Source organism: Papio anubis, chromosome 7, assembly GCF_008728515.1.
Source record: "Papio anubis isolate 15944 chromosome 7, Panubis1.0, whole genome shotgun sequence".
Taxonomy (NCBI): domain Eukaryota; kingdom Metazoa; phylum Chordata; class Mammalia; order Primates; family Cercopithecidae; genus Papio; species Papio anubis.
The window spans coordinates 36,606,262-36,621,967 of record NC_044982.1 but is presented as its reverse complement, the minus strand read 5'-3'; the positions used below and the strand labels follow the sequence as shown (position 1 = coordinate 36,621,967).

At 50.6% G+C, this 15,706-nt stretch overlaps 1 protein-coding gene across 7 annotated transcripts in view; it reads left to right on the top strand.

Annotated features, from left to right (window-relative positions):
* The window catches only part of SMOC1 (SPARC related modular calcium binding 1), a 151,785-nt gene extending 137,770 nt beyond the window's left edge, over positions 1–14,015 (top strand). For 2 of the 7 annotated variants that reach the window (XM_017961283.3, XM_017961280.3), the window contains exons 11-13: positions 4,925–5,169; positions 11,344–11,399; positions 11,879–14,015. In XM_017961283.3, coding sequence (XP_017816772.1) covers positions 4,925–5,169; positions 11,344–11,390 — 292 coding nt within the window. In that variant the 3' untranslated portion in view covers positions 11,391–11,399; positions 11,879–14,015. The remainder of the gene's footprint in view (positions 1–4,924; positions 5,170–11,343; positions 11,400–11,878) is intronic. The other 5 variants (XM_017961286.3, XM_017961284.3, XM_017961285.3 and 2 more) reach the window with 3 other exon arrangements.
* The last annotated feature ends 1,691 nt before the right edge of the window (positions 14,016–15,706 follow it).

The window sequence follows — 15,706 nt, the reverse complement described above, 5'->3', positions numbered from 1 at the left end:
GTGGGAAAAGGATGATTTGCTGAAGCTTTTATAAAGAAATCAATAGGATTTCAAGACTTGCTAGATGTGGGGAGTGGAAGAGTGGGAGGCATTTACTCCCTTTTCTGGCCTGATTTAGTAGCAAAAAGCAGTGCCACAAATATCTAAAAATAGAGTAGAATGGGGTGTCTGCGAAAACTCTATGGCAGATGCATGGGAGGGGGTGCCTTGCAAATATCATTGGGTGATAGTCCCTCACGGTGAATGTTTTCTGGGTAAGTGAGTTATCCCTTTGGCCCCTCTGGCCAGGGCTCCAGGAGGCAGTGCTCCCCGTTAGATCAGCCTTCCCACGGCACCCATTAGCATTTATCAGTCCCAAAGGAAGATTTCTGAGATCTCAGCCGGCAGAGTCTGCTAGAGCAGGGGAACCCTCTCCTGGCTCCACCCTCCCCTAGGGAAAGTCAACTTTGAGGAGAGGTGGGAAGGGCTGTGTGAGCCTCTTGGCCCTTCACGTGGTCCTCCGAGGGGAGACCGTACTGTGGCTTCCTCCTTCCTGCCCAGTGTGGTTGCCAGTTGATGGCTTTGCAAGGAAGAGGCTGGAATGTGGCTGACTTGGCATTTCCCAGCCACACCCGCACAGCTGGCGGGGCCTGGACCCAACTCCAGACGGGGCTCAGTTGGTCTGCTTGGCTTGGCTAGTGCCTCCAGGCAGTCCCGCCTTACCTTCTCTAAAACTGCTTAGGACAGCAGAACTGGGCCCAAGATCTTGGCCAAAGCAGGTTTCCTTGTGGTAAGCGGAGCTGGCTCTCCAGCTGTGCATTGCAGCCAAGGCCTGGCGAGGCTGAGGCTGCAGAAGCAAAACTGAAAGTGCTGTGGGAGAAGGGTGGCCTGTGTCACCTCTGAAACTGGGAGAAGGCTCCGTGGGGCCAGTTTGGGGAGGAACTTGGCTGTAGTGGGTTTCCTCATCCTGGAGGCAGAAGTCAACAGGACAGCCACAAAAACAGCCCAGAGGTAAGGCAGACACTAGCATTGTCTGGCTCATGTTGTCTGAACCATAGTCTTCTAAAATCTGGAATTTGGTATCATTTGGGTGTGTCTTTTCATACCATATCCAAGGAAACTTGGATATTTTACCTACCTAGTGAGCCCTTTTAGTAGAAGTAGAACTTTACCCGTGGAGAAGTCTGCAGTGTGGACAAGTGAGTGCTGTTACGCTGATCCTGCGGAGCCCTTGCTCCCTCTCACTCAGGTCCCCAGCCTTTGCCTGATGAGCAGCTTTGAATCCAGCAGTCCTAACCTCCAGGAATATATGTGTGTTCATGTGAGACAGGTTGGGAGCCTGAGGCCAGTGTAAGCCTGGAACTGGGAGGGGAAGGGGCAAGGCTTTGGGCTTTCTTGGGCTATGGCTTTGTGGTTGAGGGGGTCTAACTGTGATGGAAAGTCTCCAGCAAAGACTGCTCGAGAGATTCCTGAAGCTCTGGGGGAGGCCTCCCTGCTCCATGTCTATCCAGCACTCCCCAAGGAAAAATCTCAGATTCTGTTCAGTTAACAGAGGCCTCTTGGGTCTTCTTTTGCACACACTTACTGCTATGCTAGGACTCCTGCTGGATCTCAGTCTTAGCCAAGAGCTTGTACAAAGCATAGTGGGTACCTGCTGTCAACCTCATCTGTGACTTAAGGCTGTTGCCAGGTCAGAAACTTGATTTACAGAGTTTTTAAATCCATTGCCTTCAATAGTTTTGTTGGAAGTAGGGAAACTATCCCCAAACCCCTCCAGCTGCTGTCTTTTGTCTTACTCCATCTTCTTTAAGCATCTTCTTCTTGGGCCATGGCTAGAGCCTCCATTCCTCTAGATCAAGGGTTTTGTTTGTTTGTTTGTTTGTTTTTTGTCTTTTTTTTCTTTTTAACCTGAGTCCATGGACTTTGAATGGGATTTAGGGAGTCCATTAATCTCCTAAAATCTGCAGACTTCTTTGTGTATGTCCATTTCTCTAGAGAGAGAGCTCATATCTTTGTGTAGGCTCTCAGAGGGTTCATAATCCCTCATGGACTCAAAGCTGAAAATTTCTACTATTAATGTACTTGGAGTTTGGCCTGGCCAAAGTGTTGAATTCCAAAGATGACCCTAGGGCTACCCAGCTTACAGGTAGAGGTAGGGCTCTCTTACTTGGGAGTTTGGGGGTTGTTTTGGCAGCCAAAGGAGTTCAGAAGCAGAGAGTATCATGCTAGCTGGGAAGGAGGGAGGAAGGCAGCAGGACCCTTGGGCCTCACAGGGCAGGCTGTGGGTCATGGCAGTGTTAGACGGAGCCCAGAGGCACTCCTTGGAGGGGCTCAGAGGATCTCTCCTGAGGAAGTGAACGCTGCACATCTCCGCCCTGGCTGGGAGCCAGGCGGGGTGGGGGGCAGCAATCAGAAGCTGTGGCTGCCCTGCACTGGGAGGTCTTGGTGGGAGTGAAGAGAGTCAAAATGTTGTTCTTCTGGCAAGGAGATATCAAGAAGGGAAAATCAGAAGAAAGGCAGGGAAAGGGGCAGGAGCCAGATGATGGTCACTCTCAGGCATGTAAGGAAACTCTTGGAGGTTGTAAAGTCAGAAGAAGAACTGCTTCTTGCTGCAAAACAGCGCAAAGGAGGGTGGCAGAGCTCTATCAGTGGAGTTGCTGAAAGCTGGACAGGCGGGAGCCCCAGAAACATGTGTTGGAGGGAGCGCGCCTCCCCTGGCAGGGCCTCTGGGTGGGATGACCTCATCCCTTCCCGTCTCAGTGACTGAGGCTTTATTATTCCAGCCTCTAGGTAGACATTACGCTATACTGAGCCTAAAGGTTAAAGGAAGAGCTGCCTTTGCCTTGGAACCCTCATGGCTCCTGGCGAGGGGCTGAGTGGGAAGGTCCCTGACTGCCTCCCCCATTGCCTGAGAGAACTGAGTTCCTTCCTTAGGGGTCTTCCGTCTCTCCCCCGCAGCCTGTGTCCTCCCTGCTATTTGGGGAAAGGCAGAGACAGGCAGGTCACTCCCCTACCTGCACCAACAGCATTCCAACAGAATTTTCTGCCTTTGCAACTGGTATACACTGCAGGAGACATCTTAAGAGTGAATATTGCAGGTAAAATAGGGAAAGATGGAAAACCTCAGAATACTGTGTATGCTGGTGGAGACAAAATCTGAGTTTTGCAGTGAATAACTTCATGCCTGTTTCAAAGACCTCCTGAGCCTGGTTTCCATGACAGACTAAGCAGATTTCCTAAGAGTTAGAGGCAGCTGGCAGCTCTCCATGGCCCCCTCACACCTTCCGCCAGGTACTCTCTGAGTTAAACCTGTCAGGATGAGGTCCCCTTGGCAGATCCACTAATTGCGTCCTCCTGGGATCAGTCCAGGATGCCCGGAATACCTGCCCAAGACTGAAATTCACCTAATTAGGAATAGGCATCTAACAAGGATGGATGACTGGCTGTTTTTCCCCCCCATAATGGAACTTATTTTTCGCTGAACTTGGAGGTTATTTGGGGGGATGGAAGAGGAGGGAGTTTGCTGGCTTGTTCACAGGGGAGGGGTCAGAGATTATCTCCCTTCTGGAAAACTCAGCAAACCCCAGAGAAGAGAGGGTGGCATGACAAGTGCCTTGAATAGTTTTCCCACCAGGAACAGCTTCAGAATGTGCAGACAGGCCTTGGACCCTGGTCTAGGATCCCTGTGGAACAGTGAGCCCTCTGCCCGTCTTTTGACCTCTGGTAGTCATGCACTCTGTCCCAGTGCCCTGCACACTAAGGATGTGAATGTGTGGGACTCCCAACCTCAACCTTATTCTCCTTCCCCAGGGGAAGCTGCACCTGATCACATAACACTAGATCACATACACTCAGTGTCAAACCCTGGGAACAGGAGCCATGGGGCTCATGGGGTTCCATTCTCCTGGTTAGTGATCCCAGGAAGCCCCTCTATCATAGACCCATTGTTGGCTTTAAAAATTGTAAATAGTAGTTATCACCCTGACTCCTTTTTGGGAGAAAATAGGACACAGTTAAGTAAATAACGTAGATGGGTCGGCCATTGCATGTAGTGACGCATGTAGATGTAGATGTTGGTCTTGTAACCTGATGAGGGGCTGTGTTAGACGCGCTTGTGACTCTGCATCTGGACACCAGGACGTGTTCTTGGTGACTCCAGTCCAGCGTTTCTCAGCAGAATCACCTGGTGATGCTGGTGAATATGTGGTTTCCTGGGTCCGCCCCAGACCCCCTGACTAAAACCTCCGGCTAGAGAGACTCATCCCCAGTAGGTCCAGGCTTTTCCAGTTTTAGAACTTTTGTTTGTGTCTGTCCCAGTTGCTTTCTTCTCTCAGTTCCCACTGCATGGGGTGTCCAGCAGTGATGGACCATGGGAACCTCACACCCCACATTTAGTCGTCATGACTGTTTTCACCTTTTTGGCTCTGTCTACTAGAGACAGTGAGCCACCTGAGGCCAGGGGTGCACCCTCCAGGCCTTGGACTGGCACTGGGTGTACAGTGGGTGCTCACAGCATCTTCCCCACAGTTACATCCACCCCAGGGCACATGTTTACGTGTGATGAGCAGCTGGTCCGCAGTGAGTGCTAGGCAAGGGGAAGGACAGTTTGGATTCCAGCTCTGGTTTATTCAGCAAATTAGATCAAGCCAATTTGTCTTGAGCACCCATTGTGTACAAGAACATTTCTGGTTTTGGTAGAGGGTGAGGCATGTTTGTGTAATAAGGATTACCCACTTGGGGAGCCCTGAGAAGAGTGGTCCAATCTTGGGATCTGAGTCGGAGAGGATGGCTTGATGCCATCACAGACTGAGCCGCTCTGGGTGGACTTTGGCTTGGAGGAGCTGTTTCTACCTGACCTTCTCGGGGGCAGTCATACCAGGGCTGATGCTTCCTGCAAGATCCTGAGTGGTGTTCTCTGGGGTGGGGGTGTTTGTCCATGGCCCAGGTTCTCAGAGCCCGACCCCAGCCACACCCTGGAGGAGCGGGTGGTGCACTGGTATTTCAGCCAGCTGGACAGCAATAGCAGCAATGACATTAACAAGCGGGAGATGAAGCCCTTCAAGCGCTATGTGAAGAAGAAAGCCAAGCCCAAGAAGTGTGCCCGGCGTTTCACTGACTACTGTGACCTGAACAAAGACAAGGTGATTTCACTGCCCGAGCTGAAGGGCTGCCTGGGTGTTAGCAAAGAAGGTGAGTGCTCTCCCCTGTGCTCCTAGCCTTTCAATACTTGCCCCCACCCAGGCATGGGACCAAGGGCTCTCTGATAAATGAGATCCTGGGTACTCATCTGTTCAACAATTATTTGCTGGGAGTGTGCTATGCTTCATGCTAGATGTTTGAGACAGTGGTGGAATTGACTGATAAGGTCCCTATTCTTGCACAGAAAACAGAGCTTAAATAAGCACTCACATGAGCTGTGATTGTGTGATTAAGTGCTGTGAGAGTGTGCTAGGGTGGGCCAGGCTACAGTCACAAGTAGATTCATACATCATTGTTTGACAGAGTGGAAAATTTTTCTTTCCCATGTAATAGTTCAGCATGGTTGCAGGTTGTGTGTGTGTGTGTGTGTGTGTGTGTGTGTGTGTGTGTGTGTGTGTGTAGGGGAAGGAGTAGGGGCAGGGATTGCTCTATGCAGTCACTCTGGGATCCAGGCTGAGAGTGACTCTGCCGTCTTCATCATGTGGTTTCCAAGGTTACTCTGGGGATCATCTCCATCCTCAGTCAGATGGAGTAGACGTGAAGCAGTGCGTGTGAGGGAGTTGTATGGGTCAGCCCTGGAAATGGCACACATTCCTGCTCATAATTCATTGGCTGGAACTCAGTCACTAGGGAAGGGAACCCAGGAAGAGGACAGCGTGAATTCTGGTGAACACTAATAAGCTCTGTCACAGCAGGGCAAGTGCAGAGCATTGTAGCAACATATATAGGGGCACCCAAGACACTAAGGGACAGACAGCCTTGGAAAAATTTGTGAAGGAAGCGATGCCTAAACCAGGGCTCAGCAAACAACGGCCTAAATGCTCAATCTAGTCTGTGGCCTGTTTTTGTACAGCCTGTGGACTAAGAATGATTTTTGCATTTGTAAAGAGCTATACGTTTTTTTGAAAGAAGAATATATAACAGGGACCGTACATGGCCCACAAAGCCTAAAATATTTACTATCTAGTCTCTTGCAGATAAATTTGCCAACCCATGGTCTAACCCATTACTGGAAACATGAGTAGGAGATGGCCAAGCAGAGAAGTCAGGAGTGGGAAGAGTGTTCTAAGCCAAGGCAAATGAGGAGTGAAGCTCTGGAGGCAAGGAAACAGTTTTCAATGAGGTGAAGGATGTTTGTGTGACCGAAATGAATATTTTAACAGTGATAGGAAGAGCAGGGATGGTGACAAGAGGCAAGGTGAAGTTGGAGAGTTTTTAAATTCAGGTGAAAGAGTTTAGACTTTATAAGGGTAGTGGAAAGCTGTTAAAGGGGTTCAATCAGAGAATTGATAGTATCGGTTTTTCTTAAAAAATTATTCTGGTTTCAGGGTGGGACATGGATTGGAAATGAGCAAGACAGGGTCACCCAATAGGAGGCATGGCACAGTCCAGGCTAGAGCAATGGAGGGCCAAGTTATGAAAACGCAGCAGGGTAAGGGGGATGGAGAGAAGTGGGTGATTGGAGATCAAGCTGGTTTATGGGGCAGAGGTAGGTTTGTTCAGCTGCAGGCAGGGCTGCTCACTGAGACGGGCAACATGGAAGGAAGAGCAGGTTAGGTGTAGAGGGATGCAGAGGGAGCCCAAGTGTGGTTTGGACACATTGAGTTGGATGCACATGAAGGATGAGTGACTCTGTAATGCCCGTGAAGGTTTTGAAGATGCAGATTTGGGTGATGCTGACTTATTTGAAATGGAAGCTTTGGAAAAGCTGAGATTTCCTAGGGAAAGAGTTTAGCAGAAGAAAAAAGGCATTTTCCTTGTTCCTCAGTTGTCAGAGTAAACCTAAAGAGTAGCATGGGAAATGGATGGGTTCCTATAGGAACCAGGGCTTGGGACCCACCTGCTCCATGGCCGGTTTCTGGCTTTGGTTCTGAGGCTTACTGGTGTGTGACTTCATCACTCTGGGCATGGCTGTCTGATGCGGATGCTTCTCTGTTCCCATAGTACTCTGAGTCTCCAGGACTCAGCAATGTCATGGTTCAAACCCTGCCTCTGCCCCGGCCTCGCTCTTTCACCACATGCGGCTTGAGTGTCCCTTATCCAAAATGCTTGGGACCAGAAGTGTTTGGAACTTTTTGAGATTTTGTAAAATTTGCATTGCACTTACTGGTTGAGCATCCCAAATCCACAAAATTTGAAATATGATATGCTCCAGTGAGCATTTCCTTTGAGCATCATGTCAGCACTTAAGAGGTTTTGGATTTTGGAGCATTTTGGATTTCAGTTCAGTACAAATTACTGAACCATTCTGCATGTCAGTTTCTTCACCTGCTTAATGGGAATAATGCTAGAGTCTATCTCGTAGGACTGTTGTGCTGATTAAATGGACAGTGAGTGAAAGCATTTCCTATAGTGCCTGAGAAATTGAAGTATAACTCAATAGAAGTTCAATATTACTATTCTTCTCCATAAGATGATTGCCTCTCTCAGTAGCACTTACGACACTGTGTTGCAGTTTACTCTTCCGATTATCCCTTGAAGCCAAAAGGATTCTCTCTCTCAATTCCTAACCTCTAGCACAGTACGTGGCACCTGGTAGTTCATTAAGTCCTTGTTAAATGAATGAATAAGTGAAGGAATGAATGGATGAGGGGGTTACCCTTCCAGTGACATTATGCTCTGACACACTTGGAATTTGGGGTCCTTTCGCAGAGCACAGACAGATGGTCAATGTTGGGAAAAGACCATCCAGTGTTATTGTAGACCCCAGATATACCAGGGGCACTCCTGGGCTGAGTGATGATGCTCTGTACTGACCCTGCCTTCGGCCCCCTTCCTGGGCTGGTAATTCTGGTCTGCACAGCACACAGAAGCCAAGCAATGGCTGAGTGTGGTGAGCTCAGGTTTGCTGAGCTCAGGGACCCCTCCTAACCTTCCTCTGAAGCCTTTCCAGCTGACATACAGGACCTGACAGAAGCATCCAGAGAACACTGTGAAGTAAAATGTAGATTTAGGGATCCCTGATCACCTGGATGTTCCTCCTCAACCCAGACTCAGCTGTGGGCAAGTGTTAGTTTCAGTTATTCTCATAGCTTTGCCCACAGAGGCCCCTGGGGTGCTTTGGAGTGCAACTGTCATTCTTCTTGGTCCAATACACCCTCCTGAACCCCCCACTGCAAAGGTAGGACTGTGGAGACCAGAGAGCTTTGGAATTACTGTTCACCCCTAAACACACTGCCTGATTGAAAGTCTGGCCAGAAAGCCTGTGTCTGTGACATGTCTCTGCATGTATATGCACATGCCTGTTTGTGCATGTCTCCGTGGGTAGGCCTGAGTGTGCACCTGTCTGTGTGCATGTCTGTGTCTGTTTGTACAAGGTCTACACTTATGTCTTTAAGTATGGCTATGTGTGTATGTCTGTACATATGTGTGCATGCATTGTGTATATGTCTGTGTATGTCTGTGCATGTGTCTGCGTATGTGTGTGTATATGTGTGATGGAGTGAGGGAGAGTAGAACATTGAGATAAGAGGAAGAGGGTATGTAGGATTAATCAGTGGGGTGGGGTGAAGTGGAGACTGAGTAGACTTAAAGCCTATGCAGAGACAGAAAGGATTCCTGTGTCCCCACTCTCCATTTCAACACACACCACAGGACACACTGCTGTGGACCCACGCAGCCCAGAGCTAGAAGGCTCTGTGGGTCCTCTAGTCAATTTTTCAGTCTAGGAGTCAAGGTTAGCCCAGAGAGGGGTAGCGATTTGCTCAAGGGTACTTGTGAGGTACCACCACTGCTGGCGCTTAGTCTAGCCTCAGGATTCCTGGGCCAGACTGCTGTCCCCTCCAGGAGAAGGACCCCAGTGTGTTTGAAGATGTTGCCTTGTGTGAGCAGGCCAGTCTTGGTTGCCTGGTGAAGCCAAGGGAGTGGCCAGTGGGGGAATCTGGGGAAGTGGGGGAGCAGACCAGCCTGGGGGCAGTGTGGGCAGGAGTAGAGGTGTTGCAGGGGGTGAGGGTGCCACCAACAACCTGAGCTGGGAAGCCCAGTTTCCAGGCAGGCAGTACCTGTGGGGTGATGGACCACTACTGAGAGGCCCAGGAGCAATGTGGGATACCATGATCAGGCACAAGTTGGGGCTGGAGTAAGAGCAGAGGCCCTGAAGTCAGATGGGCCTGGCTTGATTTTAATCCCAGCTCTGCCACTTACCGGATCTGTAATCCTTGGCAAGTTACCTAAACTCTATAAGTCTCCGTTTCCCCATTTGCAAAGTGGAAATGATAGTACCTACCACAACGATTTGGTGAGAATGTAACCAGATAATGCGTGTGAAGAACTTAGCATGATACCTGGTACATAGTGAAGGCACAAAAGAAATTGGTAGTGATAGAGGAACATGTCCAGGGAGTGAAGGCATGACTTTAAGAACTGCTCCCTCCATCCCTCTGCTCCGTTGGGCGGCAGAAAAGCCCTTGTGGTCGATGGTGTGCAGCGGCTCCGGGAGCAGAGCCAATGCATTGGTCATCCATCCCGTGTTGTGCGGTGCCCTCTGGTGGGCTGTGAGGGGCTTGCACGCTAGGTGAGGGCAGAAGCTGGCTGGGGGAAGGATGCAGAGTTTGGGGACCAGTAGAGTTTTGGGTCCAAGGGACTGAAGTTTTGGAAATTCCACTTGAACACAGATATTTTACCAACCAGACTCCTCCCTGAAGAGCTGAATTCTCTACATAACATGCCTCTTTCTTCACTCTCCCAATTTATAAAGCACCTTCACTGGGATCATTGTCACCGCCCTGTGAGGCAGGTGGGGTGGGGTCTAGTGCCTCCTTTTCTCAGAACTATCAGTTCTACTTTTGCCTTGTCTGAGGATGCCACCTGCCTGGGGCTCAGGCTTCTGCTCCCCTATCCTCCCTGGTGGCTCAGAGCATCATTCTGGAGGCAGCTAGCTAGGTTGGAATTCGCTTTGTCGCGTGGAAGCTGTGCCATCCTGGGTGGGTTACTTGATATCTCCAAGCCTCAGTTTCATCATCCTAAGATGGAGATAATTGTATCACTCTCAAATAAAGTCGCTCTGAGGATTAACTGATAGGACTTAAGTAACAGGATTAGCACATAAGCCTCTATGAAAAAGAGCTGGTTACAGCTAGCTGTCCATTTTGCTTCACGCATCTCAGCCTGGTGGGCAGGAGTGCTGTGCACTTCCTTTTTAGATGTGCTGACCTTTCTACTCAGCAAGGAGAGAAGCGGCTGCTGGAGGGAGTGGAGGAAAGGTGGGATTTGAAGTCAGCAGCCTGGTTCTGCCACTTCCAACCTGCCTGCCTTGGGGCTGTCACCTTCTTTCAGAGTTCGTGTCCTCCTCTGTAAAACTGGATAAACCGCTATCCGCCCCGATATCTACCCCACTCCTGCTCCACCCCATGTCCACTCTCTCTTTCTCCAGTTGTAAGGAATATTGGCGTAACCCAGGGGACGTGGAGCTGTGGCTCACATGACCAATGGGTGGGCTTGGGTTCTGCAGCACTGTTCACTCCTCAAAGCCCTTTCTCCTCCTCCATGCATTCAGTGGATCCTCAAGGCAATTTTGTGAGGGAGGCAGAGCAGAAGCCGTGCAGCTGCGGTTCTAGCTCCCAAGTTATAGACCAATCCAGAGAGGTTTAGGGGCGTACACAGAGTCACATGGCCCTAAGCATCTCAGGGCGGGCCCAGCTCTTGATGTGCTTGCCCCCAGCTCCCTGCTTCTCTACAGGAGACCAGGTCCTGCTGGAGCAGGCATGGAAGTTTCCACAATGGCTCAGCCCCCCATGGGGAGAGGTGGGTGTCAGCAGAATGAGCCTGGGACTTTGTGTAAGTCATTCATCTGCTCCGAGCCACTGCTGGATTCCTTCTACCTCTGACGTTCTGTGACTTGGGGAACCAAGACCTGGGACGGTTCTGCCCAGGTGCATCAGCACCAGAGCCCTTCTTAGTGGATAGCTGAGGGATTGCAAAGAGGTGCCCAGCAGAAGCCAGGCCTTATGGGAAAGGGACTTTGCATGAAGGCGTTGGCCAGTAATAAGTTCAACTGGGCCATAGACACCCACAAAGCAAAAAGCAGGGCCAAACAAACTCTTTGCTCTTTCCCAAGTTTGCTCTTTATTCTGGGGGCCAGAGGGGACAGGGAGCCAGGATACGGGAGAAGGCGCCAGTTCTCTGGGTCAAGGCCACTCAGTGTCACATGTTCCTGGTTTGTTGCAGATGGTAGCCTTGGTACAGTTTCCCCCAGGGAGAACGAGCAGGCATGAACCCGCTCAGTAAGTTGCCCGTTTCTGGGATCGCCAGGGGTGGAGGGATTGGCCAGGTGACTTAGGCTCCCATTTTCAAGTTGTTTGCTGAGGACACGGGAGAAATATTGGGTCAGTGCCCAGGGGATTCTGCCATCCCCACCTGTAAACAAACCCCTGCCGTTTCCACCCCAGCCCCAAGCTGAAAGGCTGGTGTGTGAGAGTAGTGTGATTTGAACAGAGTGCACACCCTGCAACCCACACTTCCTAGACAAAGCCTCGTTCTCTCCAATGCCAGACTTATTTCGGTTGCCGTGGTGGTACCTCAAAGTGGCAAAGGACAGGCTGGTAAAAGATGCTCATCTGCAAGTCCAGGTGACCTGTGCCCCACCTAGCCTCAGAGCTGACAGCAGGTGGAAAAGCTGCACTTGTGGGGAAATTGATGGACATAGTTGGATTTCTCACAATGTTTTTGTTTTTGCTTTTTGCATTCTCCTTCCTCCTCTCAGTAGGACGCCTCGTCTAAGGAGCAGAAAGCCCAAGAGCAGATGGAGAGTCCAGGGAGGCAGGATGGACCACCAGACACCCAACCTTCAGCATTGCCCATGGCCTGGCCACGTCCCATGTAACATAAGTGGTGCCCACCATGTTTGCACTTTTAATAACTCTTATTTGCGTGTTTTGTTTTTGGTTTCATTTTAAAACACCAATATCTAATACCACAGTGGGAAAAGGAAAGGGAAGAAAGACTTTATTCTCTCTCTTATTGTAAGTTTTTGGATCTGCTACTGACAACTTTTAGGGGGTTTTGGGGGGGGTGGGGAGGGTGTTGTTGGGGCTGAGAAGAAAGAGATTTATATGCTGTATATAAATATATATGTAAATTGTATAGTTCTTTTGTACAGGCATTGGCATTGCTGTTTGTTTATTTCTCTTCCTCTCCCTGCTGGGGGTGGTGGGCGCTCTGGACACATAGTCCAGCTTTCTAAAACCCAGGACTCTATCCTGGGCCTACTAAACTTCTGTCTGGAGACTGACCTTTGTGTATAAAGACGGGAGTCCTGCAATCGTACTGCGGACTCCACGAGTTCTCTTCTGGTGGGAGGACTATATTGTCCCATGCCATTAGTTGTCAAAATTGACAAGTCACTTGTCTCTGGGCCTTGTCCAGGGAGGTTGGGCTAAGGAGAGATGGAAACTGCCCTTGGAGAGGAAGGGAGTCCAGATCCCATGGATAGCCTGCACAGGTAGCGGCTCTCACAGAGTCCATACGTTCCTGCTCTCCACATCCCCAGAGGGCCCAGCGTTGGTGCGTACACCAGTATCTTACTGACCCTCTGAGCAAGTTATCCACAAAGGATTGGCATTACGTCACTCAAAACGTTTTCATCCATGCTTAGCGTCTACTCTGTATAAAGCATAAGAGGGGAGGCAAAGAAGAAAAAGACACACAACAGGGCCTTTTAAAAAGTAGGTGTTTGATGTCTAAGCGGGGGAGGGGACAGGACAGAATGCCTACACTGAGGGGTGTGGCACCAACAGGGAAACTCTTCACCTCCCTGCAGACCTACCAGTGAGGCTCCCAGAGACGCAGCTGTCTCAGTGCCAGGGGCAGATTGGGTATGACCTCTCCTCTCCTCCATCTCCTGCTGTTGTCCCAGTGACTGTCACAGGCCTGGGTGGGTGGGTTGGGGGAGGTGCCAGTCACCTTGTTGGTAACACTAAAGTTGTTTTGTTGGTTTTTAAAAATCCCAGTACTGAGGTTCTTCCTGTTCCTTCAAGTTTTCTTAGGGGCTTCCAGGCTTTAAGCTAATTCCAGAAGTAAAACTGATGTTGGGTGTCCTATTCTGCCTCCGTCAGAAGGGCCGGGGTGATAACCCGGCTACGGGGAAATCCCGGCCCAGCTTTCTGCAGGCATCACAGGCATCTTCCCGGGATTCCAGGATGGGCTGCCCAGCCTTCTGGTCCGAGGCGCAGCTCCCTCTGCCCAGGTGCTGTGCCTATTCGAGTGGCCTTCAGGCAGAGCAGCAAGTGACCCTCAGCGCCCCTTCCCATAAGCAGCTGTGGCGGCAGTAAGGGAGGTTGGGTAGCCCTGGTCTGGTGCCCTCCTCAGATCACCCTTGCAAATCTGGCCTCATCTTGTATTTCAACCCAATATCCCTATAAGTATCTCCACCTTGGCAGACTGTGTATCCCGTTACAGGTCTGGAAGGCATGGGCACCACAAGCACTGTCCCTGTGGGAGGAACTTTCTCAGGACAGGATCTGATGGGGTCTTGGGCTAAAGGAGGTCCCTGCTATCCTGGAGACAGTCCTAGAGGTTGTCTTAGGAATGACTGGTGGCCCCGCCCCAACGTGGAAAGGTGGGAAGGAAGTCTTCTCTCGTTAGCCCCAGTAAGAGAACTCCACCTGCTGGAGCTGAATGGGCCTTGCATGAGACCCTGGCCCCACTTTCAGGCCTGGGGGAAGCATGTGCACGTGGAGACGGCGCCTGCCTGTAGATGTTTGGATCTTCGAGATCTCCCCAGGCATCTTGTCTCCCACAGGATCATGTGTGTAGGCAGTGTTGTGTGGTTTTCCTTTGTGAAGGAGAGAGGGAAACTATTTGTAGCTTGTTTTATAAAAAATAAAAATGGATAAACCTTGGTGGCTGTTGCCTCTTTCTTTGGGTGGCTTCCTTTAATGAAAAGGCTTTACTTCCTAGAAAGCTTAGTTCATTTCCCTGGCCTGGGTGCTCTCCATTTCCATCCAAGGACATCTGAGGTGCTGCCAATGATGAACCTAGTAGGGGACCCGGAAGTGGCCACCGGGCGGTACTGCACTTAGAGAGGGGACTCCCTTGCTGACGGTGTTTGTGCACTCTCTGTAATTGTTCCTCTTACCTCCACCCACATATACCTGCCCCACGGGATGCCCCTCCCTGACTGCCATTCCCTTCTCCTCACTGTAATGTAGGGGATGTTGCTGGCAGAGCTTTGGGGGCAGGGCTGGGGGAGGGGCCTATTCCATGGCTTCAGGCTGTTGGAAGTGAGTACATTGCCATCATTCAGAAGACAAGATGCCAGGCTGAGAGGTAGCCTTAGATGGGGAGCAGACCCCCAGTGGAGTTTTTCAGTCTGTGCCCCAGTTTTGTGGGGTATCTATTCTGGCTGAGGCTGCAGGTCTGGTTTGCAGAGCTGGAGAACTGAACAAGGATTGGCAGCAGGGGTGGAGGCTCTAGGTTTTCTCCAGCATGACCAGCCTCTTTGCCTTTTTCCCTCTCTGCACACACAGTTGTCCCTGGAAATGACCTTGAGAACCTTCTCCAGATGCCTTGTGCCACACTCTGCCCCTTTGTCTTTTCAGGTGAACGGAAGATAATTCTCCTTGTAAAACTCCTCCAGCCTTTTCTCTAGTTAAGCTTTCTTGGGACAGGGTCTACACCCTGAATATGGTCATGCAGGCCCCTCCTCGTCCAGGGCTGGTCCTTCGTTGCAGCTCAGAAAAGAGGACAGGTGGTTCACGGCACGCTTACCATGTGCCAGACATTGCCTACTGTATATACAGGCCCTGTCATACGTGTGTAATACCACAACCCAGTGACTCTTGTTCCTATTTCTCAAGTGTGGACCCAGACTCAAGAGTTCAGTGACTTGCTGGGGTCACCCAACTGGAAAGGCGGAGCAGGAATTATCCTTAGATTTTCTGACTCCAGGCCTGGAGCTCTGCCTACTCCTCAGCTACCTTCCTTGAAGGGTTAGAACTGCAACCATCTCCTTCCTGTCCAGCTTGGGCCCTGGTGGGAGTTCCATCCAGCAGTAAGTGCATTTTTTCCCCAGAACAGTTAAGGTCTTATTAAAAGCCACCACTTTGCTGAAGCCTGTACAGGCTTTGGGGATTTGGGGAAGAGAAATAAGGCAGGCACTTGTTCCTGCAGGGAGGTACTTATCCCTCACTGGGAGCTTTGGGGTTGACCTTGCCTCCAGCAGAGATCCCCAGCCTGGCATGGAAAGGGGCAGATCTGAGCTCACACTTGACTGCAGGGCAAGCTGCAAGCCCCTTCTGCCTTCCCCTGCATTCACAAGGACAGTAGGACCAAGAGTCAAGGAAAAGTGCATCTATCCTGTTTCTTCCTCCACCTGGAGATTCGTGAGCTATGCTCAGCCTTTGTGGGGTGGGGAAGACTGGGGACATTTTTAGTCAGAATGCTGAGAAGTAATTGCCGCTGGGGCCAGGCATCTTTTCAGGGGTGCTGTGATGCCAACAAAGAAGGGGCCCCAGGCCCATCCTTACTCCTGGTCCCCAAAAGGATCCGAGTGGGATGGGAAGCTGGTAGCACCAACCCCCTTGTAGATTAA